Source organism: Nelusetta ayraudi, unplaced genomic scaffold (assembly GCF_046127955.1).
Source record: "Nelusetta ayraudi isolate G7.1 ecotype Tasmania unplaced genomic scaffold, CSIRO-AGI_Nayr_v1 ptg000013l, whole genome shotgun sequence".
Classification (NCBI taxonomy): Eukaryota; Metazoa; Chordata; class Actinopteri; order Tetraodontiformes; family Monacanthidae; genus Nelusetta; species Nelusetta ayraudi.
Window position 1 is genome coordinate 3,461,395 of NW_027466063.1, and position 23,894 is coordinate 3,485,288.

The window sequence follows — 23,894 nt, forward strand, 5'->3', positions numbered from 1 at the left end:
GATTAGCAGATCAGATGTGAGGGGGCGAAAGTGCTTAAATCAAAAGGCAAGTTGTGATTTAAAGGCCCGGCATGAGAGATTTAGGAGCATCTAACGGTAAGAAAGGACACTTACATTAATCTTTTTGTTTCTGATGTGTCATGTGATCTCACATCTTATAGAATGTATAAAAAAAGAAAGTGATATCAGGGTGGTATGACAAATCCATTAGTAGGCTTGTGCTATATATTTGTATATATTTATATATGTATGTATATATTCATATATATGTATGTCTACATACACACACATGTATAGTATGTTTTTATATGTATGTAGCATACATATATAATAATGCTAGACTACATATACTTCTTATGTAAATATAAATGTCCTGTATTTTCAAGTAAAAGCATATTTTATATCTATTTTTTCATGCCCTTTCAATACTGCTCCCTGGGCCTTTAATAAAATTGTAAAAATATCTGATATACACACCTTAACATTTTCATAGCTGAAAGATGTCTGCTGCTGTAACTCCTGAAACAGTTGCGATGGCTGAGGAAGAGTTCTGAGTAAAGAAAACAAACAGGCCACCTATCAAGTGGATATTGAAATCGGTTGTATATCTCTTCATGGGGGGAGGGGGCCTGGGGGGGCGGTGAATAACACACAGCACCACCGTGACAAGACGCACTCCTCTCAATCACTTACGCCGATTATAATGCGTCATGCGAGGATCTAATTCATAGTATGCAAGACTTTGATTAAGTCACGGCAGAAACAGCTGCTCGGCCTCGACGCTCCTCCGCTTTAATGCGGAGCAATTCATCTACATTAAAGCAGAGGAGCAGCCACGTTACTGAGAGGAATCGACTGCCTTAACTAATTCACCATCAAAACCTGTCATACCGCCGACGCTGGAAACACTCGCTGGCCGGGATGCAGAGGGATTTGCCTGTGTGTGTGTGTGTGTGTGTGTGTGTGTGCGTGAAACACGGACAGAGTGGGACAGGTTGGTCGTGCAGGTAAAATCATTGGGGTCAAGGCAATTTAAACCACTGTTTCAGGAACCATAAAGCTCAAGATCAAGCGTCGGCTGTCCGTCAGATGGACTTGTTGTAATCCGGACAACATCAAACCCTTGCCCTCCACCCCTCTGTCCGTCCGTCCGTCCGTCCATCCATCTGTTTATCCCTCACACACACACACACACACACACACCCTCTTTCATCCACCTCACCCGCCGGACATTTTCACCCATGCACGTTAGCATCCCCGAGGGTCCTGCTCTCCTCCCTCCCTCCCCGTCGAGCACACCTCCAAGTGTGTGAGGGAAGAAGGCCCACGAAAGCCGATTGCGTTTTAATAAAGTTTATTATCTGCATGGAGCTAATCCTCAAGGGTAATCTCTCCCCTCGAGTCCTAAAGGAAAGCTGGATTACTCACTTGCTATAATCCCAATGAAATTGTTAGGATTTATCTTGCGCCGCGCAGCAGATGGCAACAGGCTTTTTCCTTCGACCCCCCTCCCGCGCCCGCTCCCCATTTTCTCCGTGCGACACCCCGCGTGCTCCTTGTCTCGCGTCGCCGCGGTCTTGGTCAAAACAAAAAAACACAGCGAATCTTGTTTTTGCCAAAACCAGCGGTGGACAACACCAGCGGGGCTCCGTAAACATATTTTGACACTGCCGTCGGGAGGGAAGCGTCGCCCCTTTTCTCTCAAAGTTGTGTTTGTTGACAAAGCCAAAGCTTGAACTGAGAGACCTTATCAATTATTTTATTGATTCATAAAAACATGAAGTGTTTTTTAGTTTTCTGAGACGGCAGGACAAAGCTTCACATCGTGAATTCAAGCCAAAAAACAATCAATCCTGCTGCTTCCAGGAACCTTGGCCCAACATGAACAAACGTGCCACTCTGAAACATTCCATAAACAGGCAGAGAAGCTGTGGACTCAGCAGTGTGATGTAATAAATAAAGCAGCCGACAGAAGGCTCTGAGAAACGTTCAGTGTTCTAATCCTGCTAGTGGATTTTCACAGTATGGAATGATGTGATCACAGCTCTTCAACAATCACAGAAGTGAAAATTATTTGTAGTCGTTTTTAAACCATCTGACTAAATGTCACACTTCACAAAGTTTAAGAGGTTCACTGAAAGGGAATTTAAAATACAAAGCCAGGCTACCAGTAATGCAGCCACTCGAGTATTAAGGCCGATTGACTGAAAGACATTTCGTTGTAAATAAAAGAAAGGATATGTAAGAGTTGATTTTGTTTGGTCATAGCTTAGATGAGGTATTCACATTAGTAAGAAATCCGAAAAGAAATTTAGATAATTAAAAAAAAAAAAAAAACAAGAAAAATCACTGGGTATAAAAAGCAAAAACAAACAAAAAAAAAAATCACGGTCACATTCGTTTCAAGAAAGTTAAAACAAAACTTCTTATCATGTCTCCATTTCATCCTTCAAAAGTGGTCAAGAAAAATGAAAAACTCCAAAATAATCCTTAGCAATAGAACCCCTGGAATGGAAATATACACCTTTATGAACATGTTTTCCTACAGCTGAGATGCTAAAAAATATTTCTCTCTCCCTCTCTCTGGTGGCGCTTTGGTTCAGAGCAGGCCCACCTTAGCCCGCTTCAGTCGAAGGCGGTTGCTCATGAAGACGTACAGGGCGAGAATAGACACCGTGGACAGGAAGTAGAGAATGACGCACAGGCTGACGTCCACCCTGGAGAAGCCGATGCTCAGCACGGATATCAGACGGCCCCTCTGACTGGACCGGTCGTTGTCGAAGAAGCGGCCCGCCAGCTCTCGCTTGCGCATGGCTCTCCTCTCCTGTCCGTCATCAAAGTCCAGGTCCAGGGGCTGCAGCGCCACCATCGCCAGGCCGCCGTCCAGCTCCGCGGCCGGCTCCTGCTCCTCCTTCCTCTGCAGCGTGCGCCGCTTGACCCGGCTGGGGGCGGCCAGCCGCGGCTCCTTGGCCTTGTAGTGCTGGCTGACGAACGAGTCCAGGTCCACGATGTCCTCCTGCGTCTCCCGCATCCTCAGGCCCACGATGCTGGGCCTCGTGCGGGCCAGCCGGCCTCGGCCCACGTTCACCTCTCCTTTGGCCCAGGCCGTCGGCTGGGCGGTCGCCGCTGCCCCCTGCCCACCTTCCTCCCGCTCCTCCTCCTCCTGTGGCCCCTCTTCCTCCTCCTCCTCCTCCTCCTCCTCTTCTTCCTCCTCCAGTGCTGTGGCCTGCACGGGCTGCGGCTGCGTCGGCGAGTCCAAGGCCTCCCTTGCTATCCTCTCCGCACGGTTCGCCGCCTCTGTGACTCGCAGCGCGAGTTTCTCCCTCTGCTTCTCCAGCACCTGGATCTCATCTTCCAGGTAGTCTGACAGGCCAGGAAGAGAAGAACGCAGCAACAGTCTTAATACATTTCCAGTTCGGTGTGAGACAACGACAAGATCAAGTGTGGTCTTTTCATCAGAAAAGAGCCATTGATGAGCACCTGTGAGGATGCGTTCGGGTGAAAAGTAGGACATGAGGAACGGGAAAACCTCGTCGTGGTTCCACATGTGGTCCTTGTTGTCCATCAACATGTGGCACGTTGGGCACAGTTCCGGTGGCGGCCACTGGATCTTTGGGAAGTTGGGGTCTTCACTCAAAGCACCTGCAAAAACATAGATGTTTTTTTTTTTTTTTTTACATAAGAGCCCAGAAAAACAGAGAGACTTGAGTTAACTAGTTACCAGCAAAGTATCAATGAGCACTGAAAGAGCAAAAAAACACACGACACGATTAAAGATTCCCGTGGAAGGATTTTAAAAATGCCACACACACTGTTTTTTTTATCATTTCTCAACTATTTATATTTAAAGGACAATTGTTTGTTGTTTTTTTTATTGCTTATTACTTTAAAATTCCAAGCATATGATTCTGTATCGAATGCATCTCTTCAAGCAAATTCCACGCAATCCTACGTGAATTTAGTCATGACGTTGTTTTTTTGTCATTTAACTAAAATGGGTGACTGTTGCTCATAGTCCTATGTTTAAAGACAAGTGGGATTTTCTTTCTTTCTTTCACTAAAGTTTTATCAAAGTGGAAAAACTAATAAAAGCATCATCTTACTTGGAATTTACTGCGTGGCACCAGATTCATTACCGCAGAAAAGGAAGCGCACAATATAAACCAGCCAGTCAGCAGCTTCTTTCATTGTTTTTTTTCCTTTCCCTTTTATTCTCCTTGTCGGCGCGGCGGCACCGGCAGGAGGATGTAAAGTGCTCCGAGGCACTGGATGCAATCTGCGCTGAACCCATTCGATCTTGTCACAGTGCTCGTAAAAACTAAAGTGCCAATATGCATATGTGTATGCATGTGGCTGAGTGTGTATATGTAAATCATCTGTCTGTGTTTGTGTGCATGTAATCTAGGGATTGATGTTTGTGTGTGTGTGTGAGCGTGTGTGTATGGGGGGGTGGAGGTTCGGGGGGGTAGAAAGAGTATGACAGGATCTAACAATGATCAATGGGCTTCTGGGATGTCCCAGTGGAGGGGTGGTGAGATAATAGATGTGGCCAGAGTGGACACACACACACACACACACACACACACACACACACACACACACACACACACACACACACACACACACAGAGGAGACCAGTGGTTACCTGCCGTGTCTCTTCACACCCCTTGGAGAGCAGAGACCAATCTCCAAATTGAACATGAGAGCGGTGGAGCCCTCAGAGGGGAGCTTCTCCCCTCTAATCAATTAGAAACTTTCTTCTTTAACCTGTTTTCCCCCTACGTAGCCACCGCCACCCGATGACCCTCGCAAAAACAACAACAACAACGCACACACACACACACACACACACACCACACACCAACGCACACACACACACACACACCGCACACCACACACCACACACCACACACCACACACACACACACACACACACACACACACACCTAAACCGACCGTGGGAGAAACGGGCACGTGCGTGCCGACGTGCAGTACTAAATTGTGTGCGTTTTGGTGTGAAAAAGCACCTTAGTAGCTGCAGGTCTGTCATTTCACTGCGCTGTCAATTTACACCCTCCATCACACCCCCCCCTCCCCCTCCCCCCCTCCTCTTCCTCCTCATCTCTGTCGCTCAAGATTAATCGGACTCATATGCATGTGTGTATGCACTCTGCATACGGCACTTTACATAAAGGACACATTAATTTTACCCCAGTTCCGTATTGGCTGCAGCCTGTGGATGCGTGTGAGCCTTAGTTAAAAAAGGCGCACACACACGCACGCACGCACGCACGCACGGACGCACGCACGCACGCACGCACGCGCGGCCCTGGCTCCTTATTCTAATCAGCTTGCCAGGTTTGCAGCCAGGGTGACTTTAGTCATATCGGCCATATTGAGATTGCCACAATGGCCCGTCACGCAGAGACGCCATCACCACGGCACATACATATTCATCAAGTGCAAATATGTATTCTTCAGCATGTCAAACTAGCCTCCTCAGCACTAACGCAGTGAGTGAGGTTCACCTCGCCAGCCTGGGCAACCTGAGGGACGGCAGCTGTTGGCCAGCCAGAGTGATGTCACAATTCCTCATTGAAGTAATCAAGAAACGGGGAAATGGTGTTAATTCTGAGGGCAGGCGCACATCCGAAGCCAATCGAAACATGCTCAGAGGAATAAATTGCAAAAAACTAGCTGGTAAAAATCTTATGTATACAATGAGAAGAAAGCAGTTTATATATTTCCCTTTTCAAATATACATATTGTGGGGACTTATGACTTGAACGGGTGACTTAGATTCAGCAAGAAAAAAAAAAACACTTCAGAAAGTGCAGGTATTTAATACCGATGCACGTTTGTACTTGGAAGCGAAACATCCCAGTCAGCTCAACAGCTGTTAGGATCAAAAGAAGTCTGAAGCATTACAGTCTGTGTATATACAAAGTACATATAGTAAAAATAGAAATATAAAGCATAACTTTGAGTTATAACACAAAATATGTCACATAAGAGAATCAATTAATCTAATATGATTCTATATATAAAACAATTTATTTCACCTTTTCCCAACTTTAGCCTAAATGCTGATGAGACCTAATATGGTGCAGTTCATAAGCAACAATTAAAAACCTGCAAGATTTTCTATTTTACCCAAGACCGACTAATATAAAAACATCATCTCATGACCATAAAGTCCCACAATAGCATTTCTGAAAGAACCCGACTAAAAGCATGCAGGGAGCGGGCGAGAGGTTTGAGTAGCAGCAGCAGCAGCAGCAGCAGCAGCAGCTGCTCTGCTCTGAAGAAATGCGACGAGGCCTCAGCCTGTTGACAAGCGGCAACAAGACAGAGCTGCCACTGGTCTTAATTGCGCCGCTGCTGCGACGTGGCCGAGGGCCCTGGGGCCTCTTTGTTGCCAGCTAAATTAATTGTTCGGCCCCCTTTACAAATAGCTGCTCTTTCATGCATGGCTGCCTCTGAAAAGGAGGAGGGCGGGCGGGCGGAGGGGCTGCTAAAGAGCTCCACTTTAGGCGAAGGGGAGGGGAGGGGCTGAGTGGATGGAGGGAGGGACGGTGGCTGGTGTGTGTGTGTGTGTGTGTGTGTGTGTGTGTGTTCGTCGGGAAGTCGCTGCCTCTTATTGTTACCAACAGCCGAACCCTCGACTCCTCCCCCTTCTCCTCCTCCCCCCCTCCCTCCCTACTCACTCACTCTCATTCTGATTCAGCCAAGTTCTCCCTGCGGACCGCCCCCTCCACCCCTGCCACACGCCACAACTTGACCCACGCTGGAGTGTATGTATGTGTGTGTCACGTGGAGGGGGAGGAGAGGAAGTGGAGTGTGTGTGTGTGTGTGGCTTGTGTCATGGTGCTTGCCACCTGCTGTCCCACAAATACCTTGGGAATTGGGCTTTGTGTGTGTGTGTGTGTGTGTGTGTGTGTGTGTGTGTGTGTGCGCGCGTGGGCAAAGAGAGGCTGATCCTGGGGGAGCCATCCCGCGGCGATGCTTTGCTATTACTTGTCAGCCGGGCGATATGAGTCCCCGGAGACAGCGGGATGGGAGGAGGGAAGGAAGGGCCGCCAGCGGGGGCAGCGGGGGAGGCAGCGGGAAGACGGATGGGTGAAGGTGGTGGTCCCGAACGGCGTTAAAGAGTCGAGGGAGCAGACGCACACGCCAGGGCCAGCCAGTCCAGCCAGTCCAGCCCTTCTGGCCGCCCCTGCTGCTCGCGACCCAAGCTGTCGCCCGAGACAGAAGCGAGCGCAGTCAACAGCAAGAAAAGGCAGCGGGTTTAACAAAGTGGGCTGGTAATGACGGCTCGGTGCCTAATAAAATCGTATGAACGCGGTTGGGAGGTGGGAGGCCCCGGGAGTTGTTAAACGGTGTGCTGTGCTATGTGCCGACATGCTGCACGGTGGAGTCAAAATTGAAGGAAGAGTCAAAAATTTGAGGTTAGACAGGTGTTTTAAAATAAAATAAAAATAGAAGAAAAGAAAAAACACATGACTTAAAATATTAAGGTAACAGCTTGGCAAAAAGAGGCACATTAACAAATGTGCTTCCAAGTGGTTGTCAACAGTGGATGACAGCTTAAAAAAAAAAAAAAAAGAGAAGGGAGAAAATCAGCGACTGATACTTGGGGGGACTGAGACGGCGTGACAGCTGGTGTCTGATCTGAAGATCATTCCCTCCTATGTCCCTCACCCTCTTAGTCCTATTATAAAGACCAACTGACCACCACTGAAGGTTTGTCTAAAGTGACCAGAGTACTATTACGGAGTCAAAAACTGTCATGCATTCCAACAAGATAAGTAAAACAGCAACCGCTATGTTTTTTTTTTTAATTATTATAAATGTGATAAATTATTGTTACTATTATTATTATCATTATTATGAATAATAATATCTGATCAAAAACTCTCTAGCTGAATTATTGTCTACTTCGTGTCCTCTCTCTGGCTGAGTGGACATTAGTACGACATTTCTGAAACATTTCTATAGTCATAACAAGGTCATAACTTTGTTATAAAGTCATAAAGTCAGGGATGCTGTGAAATTTAGTCTCATCAAAAATAAACTCGCAAATCCTGAGTGCAATCCGTGAATGTTCCCCCTCAGCAGCCCGGAGGTCGACTCTTACCTGCCAGTCTGTTGTTGACGTGGTTGTGTCGCTTCCACAGCCAGAGAACAGCCCGCTCCAGCGAGTTCACCTCATCCATATCTTCAGCCGCCATGTTCTCAAAGTGATCGGCACAAGCCCTGCAGCCGAAGAAGCTCTCGATGTAGGCTCTCATGGCCTTCAGCACCTCCCGTGGGTCTGGGTGGAAGCAGCGAGAGGTCAGTGAGTCGCTGCCGCGGGCCAACGGCACTTTATTTTTCTGCGGTGAGGTCGCAGGCCGACAAAACGTGAATCTGTCTGTTTGAGTTCATTCAGTTCTGCGCCGCGGCCCGAGAGCTCCTTAATGGTGGCGGCGTGGGTCCACTTTTTGCGGGATTCCCACGGTTATGTGGGCCAGGAGTCACAGAGAGCTGGGTTAACCCCATATTGAGAACGAATAATCTATGGGAATGGGATAACCCAATCTGGAGATTAAAGGCCTTTAACGCCCTGTGTGAATGGTGACCAGGCTGTTCTCTCAGGACAGGCCGCAAACATATTTTCCTGGAGCCGCTTGGTTTTGTTCTCGGCTTATCTGGACCTCTCGCTGACCTCTTGTGACAGTGGGAGTGTGTCAAGAGTGTGTGTGTGTGTGTGTGTGTGTGTGTGTGTGTGTGTATGTGCGCGTGCGAGCGTGTGTGTGTGTGTGCGCGCGTGTCTGCGCATGAGTTCTGAATATAAATGCTGATTGGTTTTGTAAGTCGGGTGTTTAAACAGTTACTAATGTGTTGGCACCTCTAAAAATCCATACTGCATAGGTGTGTGTTTATGTGTGTGTGTGTGGCCGAGTGAGGTATTAGGCGACGGCCTTCAAAGCAAAGTTTGTGTCTCTCTCCAACAACAAGACAAGATGGTGGTCTTGCTCTGTGGGGGGCCAGATGGACACCCATTTTGGACAGTCCATCTGCAGGTCACATGATGGTCCGTAAAACCTCGGGATTAACCTCTGTGTGTGGGTGGGTGTGTGTGTGTGTGTGTGTGTGTGTGTGTGTGTGTGTGTGTGTGTTTGAGTGGGTGGATATGTGTGTGTGAGTGTGTGTGCGCGCGCGCAGACAAGAGATTAAAATCCCTTCCAGGAGCGGAGCCTCCGGTCATCTGCCCGTTTTATTAACCACTCACATTCTACTAATCTAACATAATCCCTTTTCACACAGTCACAATTAGGCTCAATCTTGGCCGTGACAAAAAACACAAAACACAGGAAAAAAAACCATCAACAAATGAATGAAAGTCAAGACTTGATCATGATGTCAACAGAGGGACGACCGCAGTCACCATTAACTTTATAGCAATAGAAAGTCTATGTGCGTGGGAGAGAGTGTGTGTGTGTGTGTGTGTGTTCACCTGTGCCTTCATATTTCTTGGCCTGGACGGTGAGAACATGGAAGAGCGTCCACACGCCACAGGGGTATCGTCTGAAGTGGGGCAGTGAGCCCTGACAGCCCACCCACTGCCCTCCCTCGGGCAAGGCAGCGTAGGGGATCTGACAGGAGAACAGAGCTCACAGTTACACACAATGGCACACATGGAAAAAAATGTATATTATTGATTAGGTGAATAATATTATGTTTTTTTTTAAAAACCATTTATTGCTATAACTTATTTAGTTTTTCCCACTTCTAACTATATCTGTTGCTTGAAGCCAGTCTTGTTATACTTGTTTACTCTTATCAAATACAAACATTTTACACTATTTCTCCTGATACTTAAAAAAAAAAAAAAAAGAAACAGGAAGAGTATGAATCAGATACAAAGTCAAAAATTTCCAAAAAGAAGCACTTTGCTTGCATCTCCCAACTTGCTCAACTTAATGAGAGCTCCTCATCGTAGTTTCCCTGATCAATAGGAAGTCAATCTTAGGTTAATGGCTCCGTCCTCCACTAATGAACAGAGGCTATCCAGATCTCTAACAATGAGCCACGGTTAAATCCAATAACATATTTTCTTTGACGTAAAGTCGTTTTTCTTGCCACACTGTGCTGCCGTCGCCGGCGTGATTGGCAGGGTTACTCACATGTCAATAGTAAAGATTTGACGTGTGCGCATATGTGAAGAGTCCATTTCCTCGGAGGCAAAGTCTATTCAAACCTTCCCATCGATTCATTGATCAATTGATTTGCGCGCTAAAAGCTAATGATGTAACTAAGTGACTCTTTCAATTTGCGAGGGGTGTTATAGTGGAGGTATGAGGGTTCCGCTCCGCAGGCCACAGTACTGGCCAGGAAGTGCTGATAAGGACAAAGAGCACGCTTACATATATGGATGTTAATAAAACATATATATATGCATATACATATGAATCATGTGTATTTCTTTTATATTAAATCTGGCAATATTGTTTACATTGTAAAGCAAATACTCCTAGATCAGAAAAAATAAACCTGACCGGATTTCAGACTCAGAATCACAGACTAGCGAGTCCAGACTGACAACAAGTGACCTTGGTATCGTTGTACCGGAGCCACTTCCAGACAGATGTCCTCACATCCGTCTGGCAGTGTTCTGTGATCCTCTGCCCCTCGTTGTCCCTGCAGCTGCTTATCTGTCTCCTCTCCTCTCCTCAGCACCTCTGCTTCTCAGACTTACAACAATCTTTGGGTTCTCTTAATTTGCTTTAAAGGAATTCTTCAGCGTATTACGTGATAATTAAAAACAGTTACACACGGGGGAAAAAATGGTGTTTTGCAGCGTTGAGTTTACTCACCTGTGCAGTATTATCCAGTATCTCTCTGAATGCCAAGTAGGAAACCTCACCACCAGTCTGGTTCTGTAGCCATGAGTTAGCTGAATTTAACAGGTTCTTCACTATTGGACGGCCTGGAAAATACTGGACACACCCAACCATAGAATGCAATGTAAAACAAGCAACCAAGTCAACCAATGAACCTTTGTCACTAATAAGACACTGCAATAAATCATTTGTGATAAAACAAAATGCAAACAGTCGATTATCATTGTTGCTATCTGAAATCTGATTCAACATTTGATAGATAGAAGTGAAAACATTAGTCTTGCTTATTTCTCTTTCACTTCTTAGATATGTTTTGGTAAATTAAGATTAATTTAGTTACTGTAGTTGAACAGCTGTGTAATTCAGTTATTGTATTAAATGTACATTTTTAAGCACATTACAATGTAGTTGAGCAATCTACCAAACCTATAACTTTAAATTATATACAGGTAATTGGGCTGATGTACTTTTCATAAAAGCTTCATGTCCATGTTTTTCATGCTCACTCATTCCTTTGCCTGAGACGAACCACTCAAACCAACCTACGCCTGAGATTAAGGAACGTAAAGACGAGATTATAAACTGCCATCTCTCCCTAAAAAAAAAACTGTGAATCATGCACGGCACCAAAAGACGTGATTTAAGTGTTTTCCTTTCCAGCTACCTTTAAAGAAGCCCACAAAATGTTACTGCAGGAGAGCTTAAGCGTCTTCCTTCATTAGGATCCATTTCCTAAGCCACTAACAACCACTTAGGCACCATCGACTCGCTGTTTAAACATGCTGTGTACTTACATCTGTTTAAATTACCATGGCTACAGCAAGGACTGAGAGGAAACTTGACACTGTTAGTAGCAGATAAAGAGTTTGGGGGGGAAAGAGGAAATCCAACTGATGGGTGTCTGAGACCACTGATGACAGAGTGAAGACAGACCCCAACAAATGTGTCTTCAAACGTGACACTGACAACAGAAACAGCTCATCTCAAGTGTTGACAGGGTGAAAAAAAATTGAAAGTAGGGCTTTTACAGTTTCTTGCCAAATTGGCTTTCCATTCTGACTGTAAATGCCACCACCTCAGGAGATGTTTTTGTTAATGGTCCTGTTTCTTGAATGTGGACAAAGTGTGGAATAAGGCTTTTAAAGGATTCGAAAGGCAGGCAAACACACTCATTTCATTGTGACATGTGACCAGTGTGTTTTGTTTGAGTAATTACATTTTTAAAAAAAATCCTTGTTGACTTGTTGGATTTCAAAAGGTTAGGAAAAAATCTCTCAATCTGAATGACAAAAATGATCATTTGTATCAAGTATAGTAAAGGCAAAAAAAAGAAGAAAATATTTAAAAAAAAATAGCTTTCTCTTACCATAGATCTGAAAACAAGAAATATAGTAAGAAGAATTGGTACAATTTGTTCAACTGAAATAAACTCCTTCCAATACCAACAATCTTGCATGGAAACTGCACCTCTTTTGTCACTAACAGGATCTGTTAGGATCAGCCTGAAATACTGAACCACACCCCTAGAGACATTTGCCTCCCTCCTTGTCCAAGTCTAACAGAGTCCCGCTATGTCCTGCGCCAAGCAGACGCCATGCAGACCCTTTGATCTGTCATTACTTGGGCCTACACAGAACTCTTTCATCGTGCTTACTGGCCAAAAACCCAGAGAGATCATCAAACACCTGGCGCAATCATCTCCAGCATCGACGCTGCAGCAGGAGTCGCAAACATTCACGAGCAAACACGCTCTCTCTGCTCAAGGTGGGTTGTGAAGAGCCAACAAAGGCCTCGGATGTGCTGCTGCTCACTGCTGGGAAAGTGATATAATAGGTTTAGGCTTGGATCAGTGCTCTATGTGCCGACCAGTCAGAAAAGCTCATTAAACAGCCATATGAATTTAACCAGAGGAGAAAAAGCAGGTGTTTTCAACTAATGGGCTTAAGTCAGCATCCCCAAAGTGACACTACTTATTCACAGGGTGTCTTGCTTTGAATTACTTTTTAAATTCCATGCTAGACCCATGACCATGAGCACTAACCAGGCCTATTGGTTCCCGTTTCCTATGCCGTATCAGAAATGGTGTAAGACTGGTTTTGTTTAGAGAGTTTGAATATATAATCAATAGAATTAAAATGACAGTTTAATCAAGAAAATCATTTTGTGAGTCATTACATGTAACACTCTAAAATGCATACTGTGCAAGTAATTGGGATGCATTTTAAATCAACACCATAACCACGCTTCACAAATAAAGTCACCAATGGGAATAATGCAGATGGGTGGCATATCCAAAACTCTATTAGGGATAATTCAATAACAATGAATGAAATTTTACTTTGGGAAACATCTGGTACTTACTGGATCTTCACTGGTACAGAGTCAATTCGGGTATAATTTTTTTTAAAACTACGTAACAAAGATGCACATCAATAGCACATACAAAGGTGCCTCCTCTCCATCCCCTGCATCCCTCCTGCTCCCATCCTAGTTGGACCATGACCATCCCCTTCACCCTGGCAATATGTCATCCCTGATCCGATTAGTATCAGCAGCACTTGAGAAACCACAAGCTCCTTGCGGCGGCGAGGGCCCCGAGAGAGAGAGGCATCTGTCGCAGAGGGGGCAGACCGAAGTGGTTGGCGTGCAGCTGCGTGGTAAAAACCTAACTGCAGTCCATAGGGAAAACATGGAGATGGTGCAAGAAGAGCGAGAGCCAACACACAACAGACTCATCCATTCAACTTTTCAACCTTTCGATGAAACATCAACACCTTAACAGCCACATTTTGATTATTTCCATTAGTTGCTTTTTTTCCCCAGCGAATAGCCGCTCAACCCAAGCTAGAGCTAAAGGCTACGTTTTTTTCAGGGATATATATATATATATATATTTTTTTATCAGGGATAGCTTTTATATCGTGAAATAAATATAATCTATTCGTGAATTTAACTACAGCTATAAAACATCCAACTGAAAAAAACACAATCCTGTTGAGAACCTCATCTGTAATTATGTCGGGCTTGTTTTTTTAAGACATGCAACCACTGCAGGGAAAACAGACCAAAGTGTTTTCTTTTATGAGCAGCGCCCTGGCGTGAGAAGGGTGAATCCCGGTTTCCACAGTGCAAAGCCCCTCTCTTAATTCTTTCTTTTATTCCCCTGCCCCTGTGCCCCCTCTGGCCTGCAGGGCTTCTTTCAAGAAAAGCAGGATAGAGGTGTAATCCTTAAAAACCTTGCCGTAATGCTCTCATGCCTCCAAAGATCCACTTTTTTTAATCCTCATATGCATGTAGAGGATTCATAAATCCGGCTTCAGCCTGACAAGACAGTAAATCTAGTAATATTATGACCGGTTGCATGGAAGTGAAATAAATAAAACAAGTGCAGCGTTTACGCGTTCGGATGAGGAGACGTTGCAAGCGGAGCTGGGACAGAAAAGAAACAACTGATGTAATTGCAATTCTTTGGCAGAACAAAGATTGCCTAAATGTATTGTATTGTAATGTATGTAATTGTCTAAAGGACAATGTAGGATGGCATTATGTACACAACAATAAACTGTTGAATAATAATAAAAAAAAATGGTTGGAGAAATATTTGCATTTTTAGGCAAATAAGAAGATTAAAAAATGGCCCAATATTTTAAAAAGAGGGTTTTCTGCCTTCCACTAGATTGGAATGTTGAAGACGTTTAACATCAATTAAGTCATATTAGCTTATCCCCTTTAACTCCAGTATGAAAGCAATGCTAAGGTTTCAAAGGCACTGAAAAGAAATGTATTGCGCCGATTGCAGTAATTAATGAATTAAAGATCTTACATTCGTTCACGATGACAAAACCATGTGTGAGCCCATGTTAATATGACCTCATTATGTGAAAGCACCATGAAATAATCATTTTTTTTTAATAAAAAAGAAGAACAAACTTGCTGGAGAAAGGTGTTAAAATGAAGGCCTCGTGTCACCTGTGTTAAAGAATGACACACTGAGGTCAACGCACCGTGAGTCACTTTCACTCCAATCTAATCACATGACTCACACAGGGAACGTGTGATGTGTTAGATATTTGCATATTCTAACAGTTAGAAAAAGATGGGCAGGTGAGGAGTATAAAAATGAACTCAAGTATATTTCATTTTTCAATCTTATTCCCTGAGCATTTCCTACAACTGCTGTGAAATTTCTGGTTCAACAGCATATTGAGTAGACCCCCGGACCCCCGGACCCCCCCCCCGACTCCCCAGGCTGCAGGGTCGCTCAGCCAGACCACAATAAGAACTGTCACACTGTAACAATGATCGCTTCCACAGCCGCACAAAGCCCAGCTGAGCGGCTGGTGGTCCATTTTGGTAGGGGGACAGACTAAAAATACCACTGGGACCTGCTTCTATTGACAAAACAAACTGGAGCTAATGGGAGTCCCTCCTTCCCTCCGGCCCACATGGACCCACACACACACACACACACACATGGACACACACCGGCTCGCAACAACGCCTCCCTAGAGAGTGTGATATAATCAGAGGGATTGGTAGCAGACTAGGGCAGTAAGACAGCCTGGTGCGCAGCCAATAGGGACAAGGCTAGCAGGTCAGGCCTCATCATAACATGTTTTCCTGGCTGGCACACTTCAGCGAGGAAAGGAGGTGGAAGAAAAGGCATGTGTACCAAGAGCAGGCTGAAGTTGCAACGTGACAGGTTACATAAAAGAGCAGAACAATTAAATTTTAAAGATGTAATGATAGCGAAAAAAAAAAGAAAAAATAGAGGAGTGATTGAGCAACAATAAAATACACACGAGAATCTACATACGATTGTTTAGCTGAACCTCAAAAAACTAGGAGTGATACAGTGTAAAATGAAAGGCATTATTAAGTGGAGGGAGAAGTAATGATTTTGGCATCGCCTATAGATTTGCAGTCTAGTCTGCGCACACTGAGTGAGGAGTCACATGGTTGTTTGCCATGCTTCAGTGCTCCTGGGGGTCAACTTCAAGAGGCCCAACAGCACCCAAGAGAGTGTTTTTGCTTTGGCGCTCGTCAATAGCGTTCACTTCTGCGTTCAATGGAACGCTTGAATGCAAGCGCGTGGGGTGAAAAAACAAAAGTGCTTTTGACAAAGTCATTAAATAAATTTAAAACATCAGCTAATTGAATCTGGAGACACAGGAAGACTGTGAGGAGGAACTAGGCCAAATGTGGGGAAAACTAGTTTGCCTCCCACTCTGAACACACATTCTGCTGTCTCAATCCCCATCTAGTGGTGATCTGACGTAACTACATGCTACTCTTACAATACACACTTTGTGCAAAAACAAAACGAGCATTTTAGGGGAGACAGTCACTCGGTTAAATAAAGAGAATTAATTCCTTTTCAGAGGTTTTGGGACATTGTACCCCAAACTTGTTGTTTTTACCACTGCTATGCTAAGAAACATTTTTATTAACATAAGTGCTTCTTTTTTCAGATTTTTCTTATCAGAATACTAATATATTATCATGCAACACTACCTTTGACAGAACAGAGATGTACTCCTTCAGATATATCAGGGCAGCTCCTCTGAATACAGGATGAGCAGCCAACTCAACGCGCAATGAGTAGTGCAGCGCTGACTCCAGGTCGACCATGTACACCCTGGAACTGGCCATGCAGACACACACACGTACATACAGACACAAGGTCAACACGAAACAAGAACAAAACTGAACAAAGACGACTGCTTCAAATGTGGCCTGTACCTATTAAAATGCCACCAGGGCTCCTGTGTGTGGTTGCTGATGACTTCAGGGATGACTGGCAGTGGCTTGCCTGCTCGCACCATCCCTGGAAGCTTCTGGAGGGCGTAGAAGTAGAAGGTGCGACCTTCGAAGTTGCTGTAAAAGGAGGACAGGTACTGTAAGAGTTGCCCTTGCATCACTCAGACTCCTTGATCTTCCTTTATTTCCTCAATGTTTTGGTGGAATATTTGCTACAAAAGATTTGCCACAAAATAAAAAAAATAAATACATAAATAAATAAAACCATAAAAAACTAAAAGTTTTCTTATTCCAACTTTTACAATAGTATATAATGGGAAATAAAGATTTGCAGTGTAACATAGCCTCAAAATCGTTCCTAAATATTTGGTTAATTTTCAGAACTATAACACTAATCTCGGTCAGACAATGTGAAAAGCAGCACGGACTCTCGCTTCGTGGCTGAAACCGCCAAGCAACCTCAAACAAACACTGTCTTATATTCATTTCCACCGTTTATTTCAGCCGCTCCCTGCCATAAAACGTGTTTTATGACCATTTTTTTAAGTTGCCATATATTTTACACACTTAGAGGAGTGCATTTAAACCGCTGAACAGATGGTGCCTCGGCAGCCTAGGGAGGGACTGAGCGACTGAGCGACATCGCCCATCGCAGGCTTTGTGATAATGCTGCCACCAGAACCCTGGTCTGGTTTAATGCATCTTCTCTCTTTCTGGGTCTGTCCCTCTCCCACCGACACTCGGGGGACGAGGCAGCGCCTGCGAGGGACGGAGGGAGGCAGGGAGAGAGAGAGAACGTCATAAAAACTGGGGCAGGATGGTAATAAGGAGGATGGATACTCCAAGGCCCACGTGCAGGGACTCAATTGCACCTGTGTGTCTGGTGGGAGTGTGCAGATGTGGCCGGAGAGCTATTCATCCAGCGGTCCCCGGGGCAAACAAGGCAGGGAGGCAGGCAGGCTGCAGGGTGGTGGTGGGGACGGAAGGGGAGCGCGTTCACCTGGGACCGCTGCACATTACATGCATGACGGATGCATGACGCCCTAGCACGCGTGCTCCCCTTTTCTCTCTCTCTCCCCCTCTCACACACACACACACACACACACACACACACACACACACACACACACACACACACACACACACACACACACACACACACACACACACACACACACACACACACACACACCAGCTATCCCAGGATCAATCAGACATTCAGCGATGATGGGAGGCCATCTGTCGCCGTGCGAGGCTGCTGCTTGTTTGGCAGGTGAAGCCAGAAAAGCAATGGCATTGTTTTCATGCAAGAAATTAAAAAAGGAAAAAAAAGAAAAATTCCCCGCCGTACAGTGATGGAGATGAGGGGGGTTGGAGAGGGGAGCCGGTGGAGGGTGAATAAATAAATCAGCAATAAATCATTTCCTTTTTGCATTTGTCAACTAAAAGGGGTCCTCCTTGCATGCCAAGTTATTGAAATGGCCAAACAAAGAGGCGGAAACAGCAGATGAATTTGCAGGGGTGAGGAATGATCAGCGGCGCTTTATCAAAGTGAATAATGGGAGTGATTTTGATGCTCTGATCCCATTAAGGGGCCAGATGTTCAAAGGTATCCTCATGAATAGGGTTCAGATAATGAGCACACGCTGATGGTTTTCAGCAGAGAGAAAATTTGTTGCGTGCCAAACAATAGCAACCAAGGTGAAGTAAACGTGATTGCCTGGAGCGGTTCGAGCTAAATGAAAACAGCTAGGAAGAGATGGAGTTTTGGTCAAGGTGAGTGCAAAAAGAGCTCAGTTTGATTTCCACCATCTAATATAAATTAAATGTCTATCATAGCTGTCTTTATTTGAATATCTACTCTAAAACGCAGCAGAGAAGTAACGTTTTCTAACCCTGCAACAGGCGTTTTGTGTGGCTACATTTTCAAAATATAGCAGCTACAGTTTGATTGTGTTCATTATGTCTTCAGTTTTCATAGGTTACCATATAAATCATGCAATAGAACATACATCGGGGAGACAAGGAGGAGCTTTAACACACGGAGAAAAGAACATCAACATCCCAGGACAATGAACTGGGACGAGTGAGCCAACATGCTTCTCACATCTGGAGCAGCAGCCTGGAGAGGCCAAAGGACAGCGGGAGGCGTCACTGACCTGTCAGATCTGACAGGTCAGTGACGCCTCCATAACATCAGCTGATACAGACGCCACCAAGTGACACTTGACAGAGCCGTTGTCTGAGCAAAAGAAATACACAAATGTAGCAGCTACAGTTTTGTTTTCACTTAGTAAACTCTGAAAGTTGTACACAAGACACTGGAAAAACACCACACTGGGATGAGATCTTTGTTACAGTAAATATTACAATTACAAAACCCCAAAACTCACAAAGTAAAAGGTGCTGTTTGCTGTGGTGAGCAATGGTTGCCTCAACAGCTTTGGTTGCATCAATAACTTGACTCTTCAGTTACCCAGTGTTATATCATTGTATGTTTGCATAGTAGGTTTGTTTATTCAGGGCTGTCAAAGTACTAGAGCAGCTAAAGGAGAAATGGAAGATGAAACAGAGTGTGTGTACTGTAAGAGCTGACTTTACTCTGCCATGTCTGCCAGTCTGTATTTCACTGGAAGAGATCAGTTGACATACTTAGTTAAACAGTCAACACTAAAAGCTCTGTCACCTTGTATTGACAATGTTTTCCCTACATTTCCTCACATAGCGGATTTTAGTCCGGGTAAAAATTGAAATTTTGCTTTTCTACTTTAAAAACTGTACAATCAATTTAAATGCAAAACAGCAGTAAAAAGTGGTGCCGTGTCCATATTGCACATTAGCAAAATTATATTACACTTGTAAAACAAAACAAAAAAAAACACTTGTGTTGTTTGTGGTTGCATGCTACATGGATACTTACACATTGAGTCTACTGAAGTTTCCCCCAGGATAGTAAAGGTAGCAGGAAGGAAACTCAGTCACGCCCAGTCTGGTGACCAGAGATTTCTCAGTGCTCAGGACCCTCCGCACTGCAATCTTCTCAAACTGTAACAGGTCCAGGGTTACCTAAACACACACACACACGCGCGCACATGGTGGGGGTTGTGAGGTCAAGAGAGTGAGAGAGTGAGAGAGCTGTTCTTCAGAAAGTGGCAGCTGGCAGGAGAGGAGAGATGGAATGACATGCAGCAAAGTTGAAAGGACCCAGTCTTACTCCACAGTGGGAACTTCCTCTCAAAAAAGCCACATCTCAATTTACGGATCAACATGTTACCTCTCGGCCGATGTAGGATTTGGAGTCCTCAAAGATCAGAGCCAGATATTCGACACTGTTGGTCTGAAAGAAACTGTCAAGCTCTGGCTGGCTGGAGAAGAGAAGAGCAGGGGGGAAATACATTGTTGGAATGAAGGAGTTAACTTTGTTGCCAGCAAGGAAAAACCGAGAAATATTTTTCAAGAACAATCAAACTAATTTCTTTTATCCATGTTTTTATGATGTAGACTGCATTTTCCCTATCTATCTAAATGTAACCTATTAGAAGATGTTGAAATAGCACTAAAAATGAGACTCGCCAATTTAAAAAAAAATATATAACCAAATGTTTAATTGTGACACAACAAATCATTAATCATTATTACGTTCTTGTTTTCTTTATGCATGGTTCTCACTTATTACAGACTTGCGGGTCTGTGTGTGTGTGTGTGTGTGTGTGGGGGGGGGGGGTTACCTAATGGGTTCTAGTGGAGGGCAGGCTGGTGGCCACGGCTCTCCATTAGCTTCCAGTTGATCTATGATCTTGTGTCGAAGTCCTTGGACGTTATGGGTGAAACCTAGTAGGTGAAACAGTTTTAGGGGAAGTTTTAACATTGCTGGTAAGTTCTGCATAATCAATGCACACTTTCCGCATGCAGTCATCAGCACCTGAGCAAAAGTCTTTGACCATTATGAGTCATACATCAGACGTTTATAAAAACAGTTGTCTGTAGGAATATCTGACGAGTCAGATTCATGTGTATGAGTGAGTGCGTGTGTCTGTGTGTGTGTGTGTGTGTGTGTACCACGAAACGCCTGTCCTTTAAAGTCGGTCTTGGAATAGGCTTGAAAGAACTGTTGAGTGAAAGAGAGAGAATGTGTAAAACTCAAAGCTGAGAAATGGACGAGATCTGACGATTCAGCCCCAATGCAAAGGAAGTAAAGAGAGATGTTGTGTAAGGTGTAGCTGTGGCGGGGGGTGCCTGTGACCCTGAAATCCTCCCTGGTTCAAATGAGAACCAGATGTTGAAGCTACATTGTGCGTTCAACAGAAGGAGCTCTTTGTTGGACGGGCTCGCTGAGGATGACGGACGAGGGAACGTGAGGACGGACTGATAGTGGAGTTATTGGATGGGTGAAAAAAAAAAAAGCGTGTGGTGTCCTTATCGCGTTTCCTTGACCTTTGACATATGATTAAAGCAGCAAAGTTGAAGCCAAATTAAAATCATTCGAGAAATCCTGCCAACAGAGAGCAGAGGTCTCACACTGTGAGGATAAACTCAACTCGATTAAAATACCTCACTTCAAAGTTTCCAGTGCTTGAGATGGACTCTAGATAGCTATGGGCTTGGAAAAAAAACAAAACTGCTCAATATTTCCCAATAGATCAAGGAACAGCTTTTCAGTATGTCATGACCCACCACCTGCTGCTGCTGCTGGCTTTTTTTCCCTTCCTGAATCCTGATTGGTCATGTCATTCTCACCAGCAGAATTACATTCTGATGGAGGCTGTTTAGCACAAATTTGTGAGAATACAAGTTTGACTTGTCTAACATTCAGGTGTGAATACTTCTTGATTTTCAATGCCTAATTTTACTACAGTATTTGGTTATTCAGAGTATGAACTATGCTGCAGCCAGGAGCTTCTAGTATGAGCACTACTTTCAAAGCGTCACACGAAAGGCACTTAAGGCAGGCATTATCTCATTTCCTTTCATACAAAATAAATGGACCAGTAAGCAATGTGTTGGAAGGAAATAAAAAAAGGAAAGTAGGAACATGACCCTCACCTTAATAGAGAATAACAGCACTACCTTTGGCTACTTCTTATTTATTTAAAGTCACGCCACTCAGCAAGAAACCCAGGCGGAGAGGGAAATTTAACCTCAGCCTCACAGAAACTTTGATGGACTAAATTGCGTATCTCCAAAGCTATCGTGGTTCAGAGGCTCTACTGGTGAAATAGACCATGTCCCCAATCTCCAAATAAATTGCATACATAACAAATGCAAAATACATTACAGTTTATTCAGAACTCTTAAAAGTACCCTTAAGGTGGGAAACCCTGTGATACCATGGTCCTTGCAGACGCCCTGGCCATCCTGAGTGGCGCAGTCTATAGCTGCCAGGGCCACAGCTGGCTTCCACTCTGAGGAATTGATATCAGACAGAAGGGAGACAAAGTAAATATTTAGTGTCCGGTCTCCTGCCAAGTGGACAGTCTGACATCGAGTGGATGTGGTCTGGAGTCATCTTTCCAAGTTGGTCGCCGTTGAGATGGTAGAGAAAATAGTTAGTTGAAACTGCTCGCTGTGCATGGCACATTAATATAAAATCAAAACCATCACTTGCGCCCTCACAGAGAGCTCTGTTCTGTTTTAGTTCACTAAAAAAAGATTTTTCCAGTTAAACTATATATTCTATTTACAGATACAAAGCAATGACCTCTATTAACTATTACGTTGTAATTTGTACAATATTTACATCACGGTCAATATTTTATAGTGTATGTATTTTGATCCATGTGATATATATATTTTTTTTTTAAATATTGGGACAACAGACAGAAAGAGTGATTTCTATTCATCGTGACTTAAATGGAGAGAATATAGAATGCAACTCATTACTTCTGGGTAGCATCTAAATAAAATCCCCCTTTCACGCCTTGATGTAATTTGCAGAAACGCTAAAAGTGAATGGCACTGGATAGCACCATTATAGACTGTGTGTGATAATGAGACGTCCAGCTGAAATACCTCATGACTGTGTCAGGCCTCCTGCCATGGTGACAAACTGTCCTTGACACCACCTCACCTGCCATGCATTCATTCTCATCACTGCATGGCATTTCAGAGGAGCAAAAACAGCTGGATGATGAAGTGTAGCCCGCATTGTTGAGCGGATTGAGAACAAATTCACCGCATCACATGCTCTAATTAGCAGACAAGGGGGGGGGGGGGGGGGGGTGAGATCTTGGCGCTCTCGTTGTTTCCAAACGACACGGATGCACCTAGCGATTATTCCCAAGACCACTCGTCTATCATGTGAATAAAACAAGCTCAATGTCCACAAAGTTAGTGTTAACCCACGACTAAAAGGTTAACTAGTGTTAACGAGTGTATATTCGTGACAGGTCCCCATACCCACCTTTAATATCCATCGCCAAACCTTTGTAAACCGGCGAAAATTTGACGCAGTGTCCGCACCAGGAAGCGTAAAACTCCGCGACTATAGCGGCCGTGGAGTTGACCAGCACCGACTTCACGTTGTTCTTCGCCAGCAAGATGATTTGGTCTGAGGTTGAGTACAGTCCGGCGTCGCACGGGAAGGGACAAAGGAGAAGAAAAAGGGAAAGCCAGCTAAGTGCAGACGCTGAAGTGCATCTTCGGTAAATCTGTGATAAATCCCCGGCGCTCCGGGACGTGGCACGGCCGCGGTGCACCGCCATGTTCCTCCGCCGTCCTAGTCGTGGCCGCTAACGGTCGGCAACTTTCCAGAGACAGGGAATTCTTTTCCCCCCTCCCCTTCCACCTCCAAACTAACTTCGCCGCTGTACCTTGTGCAACAAGCCGAGTGAGCACTACCCGCGTCCTGCTGCCGCCCGTCCCTCTTTAAAAACTCCCCTCGGAACAAAAGTGACGCACTTCTCATCGACGCAAACTTGGATGTGCTGCACGCGCCGTTGAGTCCATCGAATGACAGCGGGCGATTTAAATTAGTAGCTGCGTCAGAAGTTTACAGGGAAACTTTCTTTTGATAGTCCAAGTGCCAACTGAAACATTCTCTTACAAAGCACACAGTACGTAAACCGCATTCAATTTACCCTGGATGTAAACTCGGCCAACAAACCACATTCAAACACATAATTTCGAGTTTGTGGCTCACAACAAACCAGCACATACAAACTGTATATTCGCCTTGACGCCAGTGAGCGTTTATATAGCCACATGTGGCCGCGCAACAGAATTGTGCGAAACAAAAGGCAAACTCGCAGC

General features: G+C 44.6%; 1 protein-coding gene across 1 annotated transcript; it reads right to left on the bottom strand.

Moving 5' to 3' along the window:
* Window positions 1-1,743: 1,743 nt before the first annotated feature.
* On the bottom strand, window positions 1,744-23,757 carry qsox1 (quiescin Q6 sulfhydryl oxidase 1). Its single transcript, XM_076022919.1, has 13 exons — window positions 23,047-23,757; window positions 21,948-22,048; window positions 20,706-20,754; window positions 20,375-20,477; window positions 19,921-20,011; window positions 19,567-19,712; window positions 16,629-16,763; window positions 16,401-16,530; window positions 10,860-10,982; window positions 9,500-9,638; window positions 8,138-8,314; window positions 3,481-3,642; window positions 1,744-3,363 (listed from the first exon to the last, which is right to left on the bottom strand). The coding sequence occupies exons 1-13, from the start codon at window positions 23,345-23,347 to the stop codon at window positions 2,600-2,602; spliced, it is 2,421 nt and encodes an 806-aa protein (XP_075879034.1). The 5' UTR covers window positions 23,348-23,757; the 3' UTR covers window positions 1,744-2,599.
* Window positions 23,758-23,894: the final 137 nt, after the last annotated feature.

Excerpts from the sequence above, each read along its gene's own strand:
- qsox1 (XM_076022919.1), bottom strand. The coding sequence starts at position 23,347 with ATGGCGGTGCACCGCGGCCGTGCCACGTCCCGGAGCGCCGGGGATTTA. Across the intron at positions 20,012-20,374 it reads CCTCCACTAGAACCCATTAG|CCAGCCAGAGCTTGACAGTT; the intron begins GTAACCCCCCCC and ends TCTCTTCTCCAG. Across the intron at positions 16,531-16,628 it reads CCCTGGTGGCATTTTAATAG|TTCCAGGGTGTACATGGTCG; the intron begins GTACAGGCCACA and ends CTGCATGGCCAG.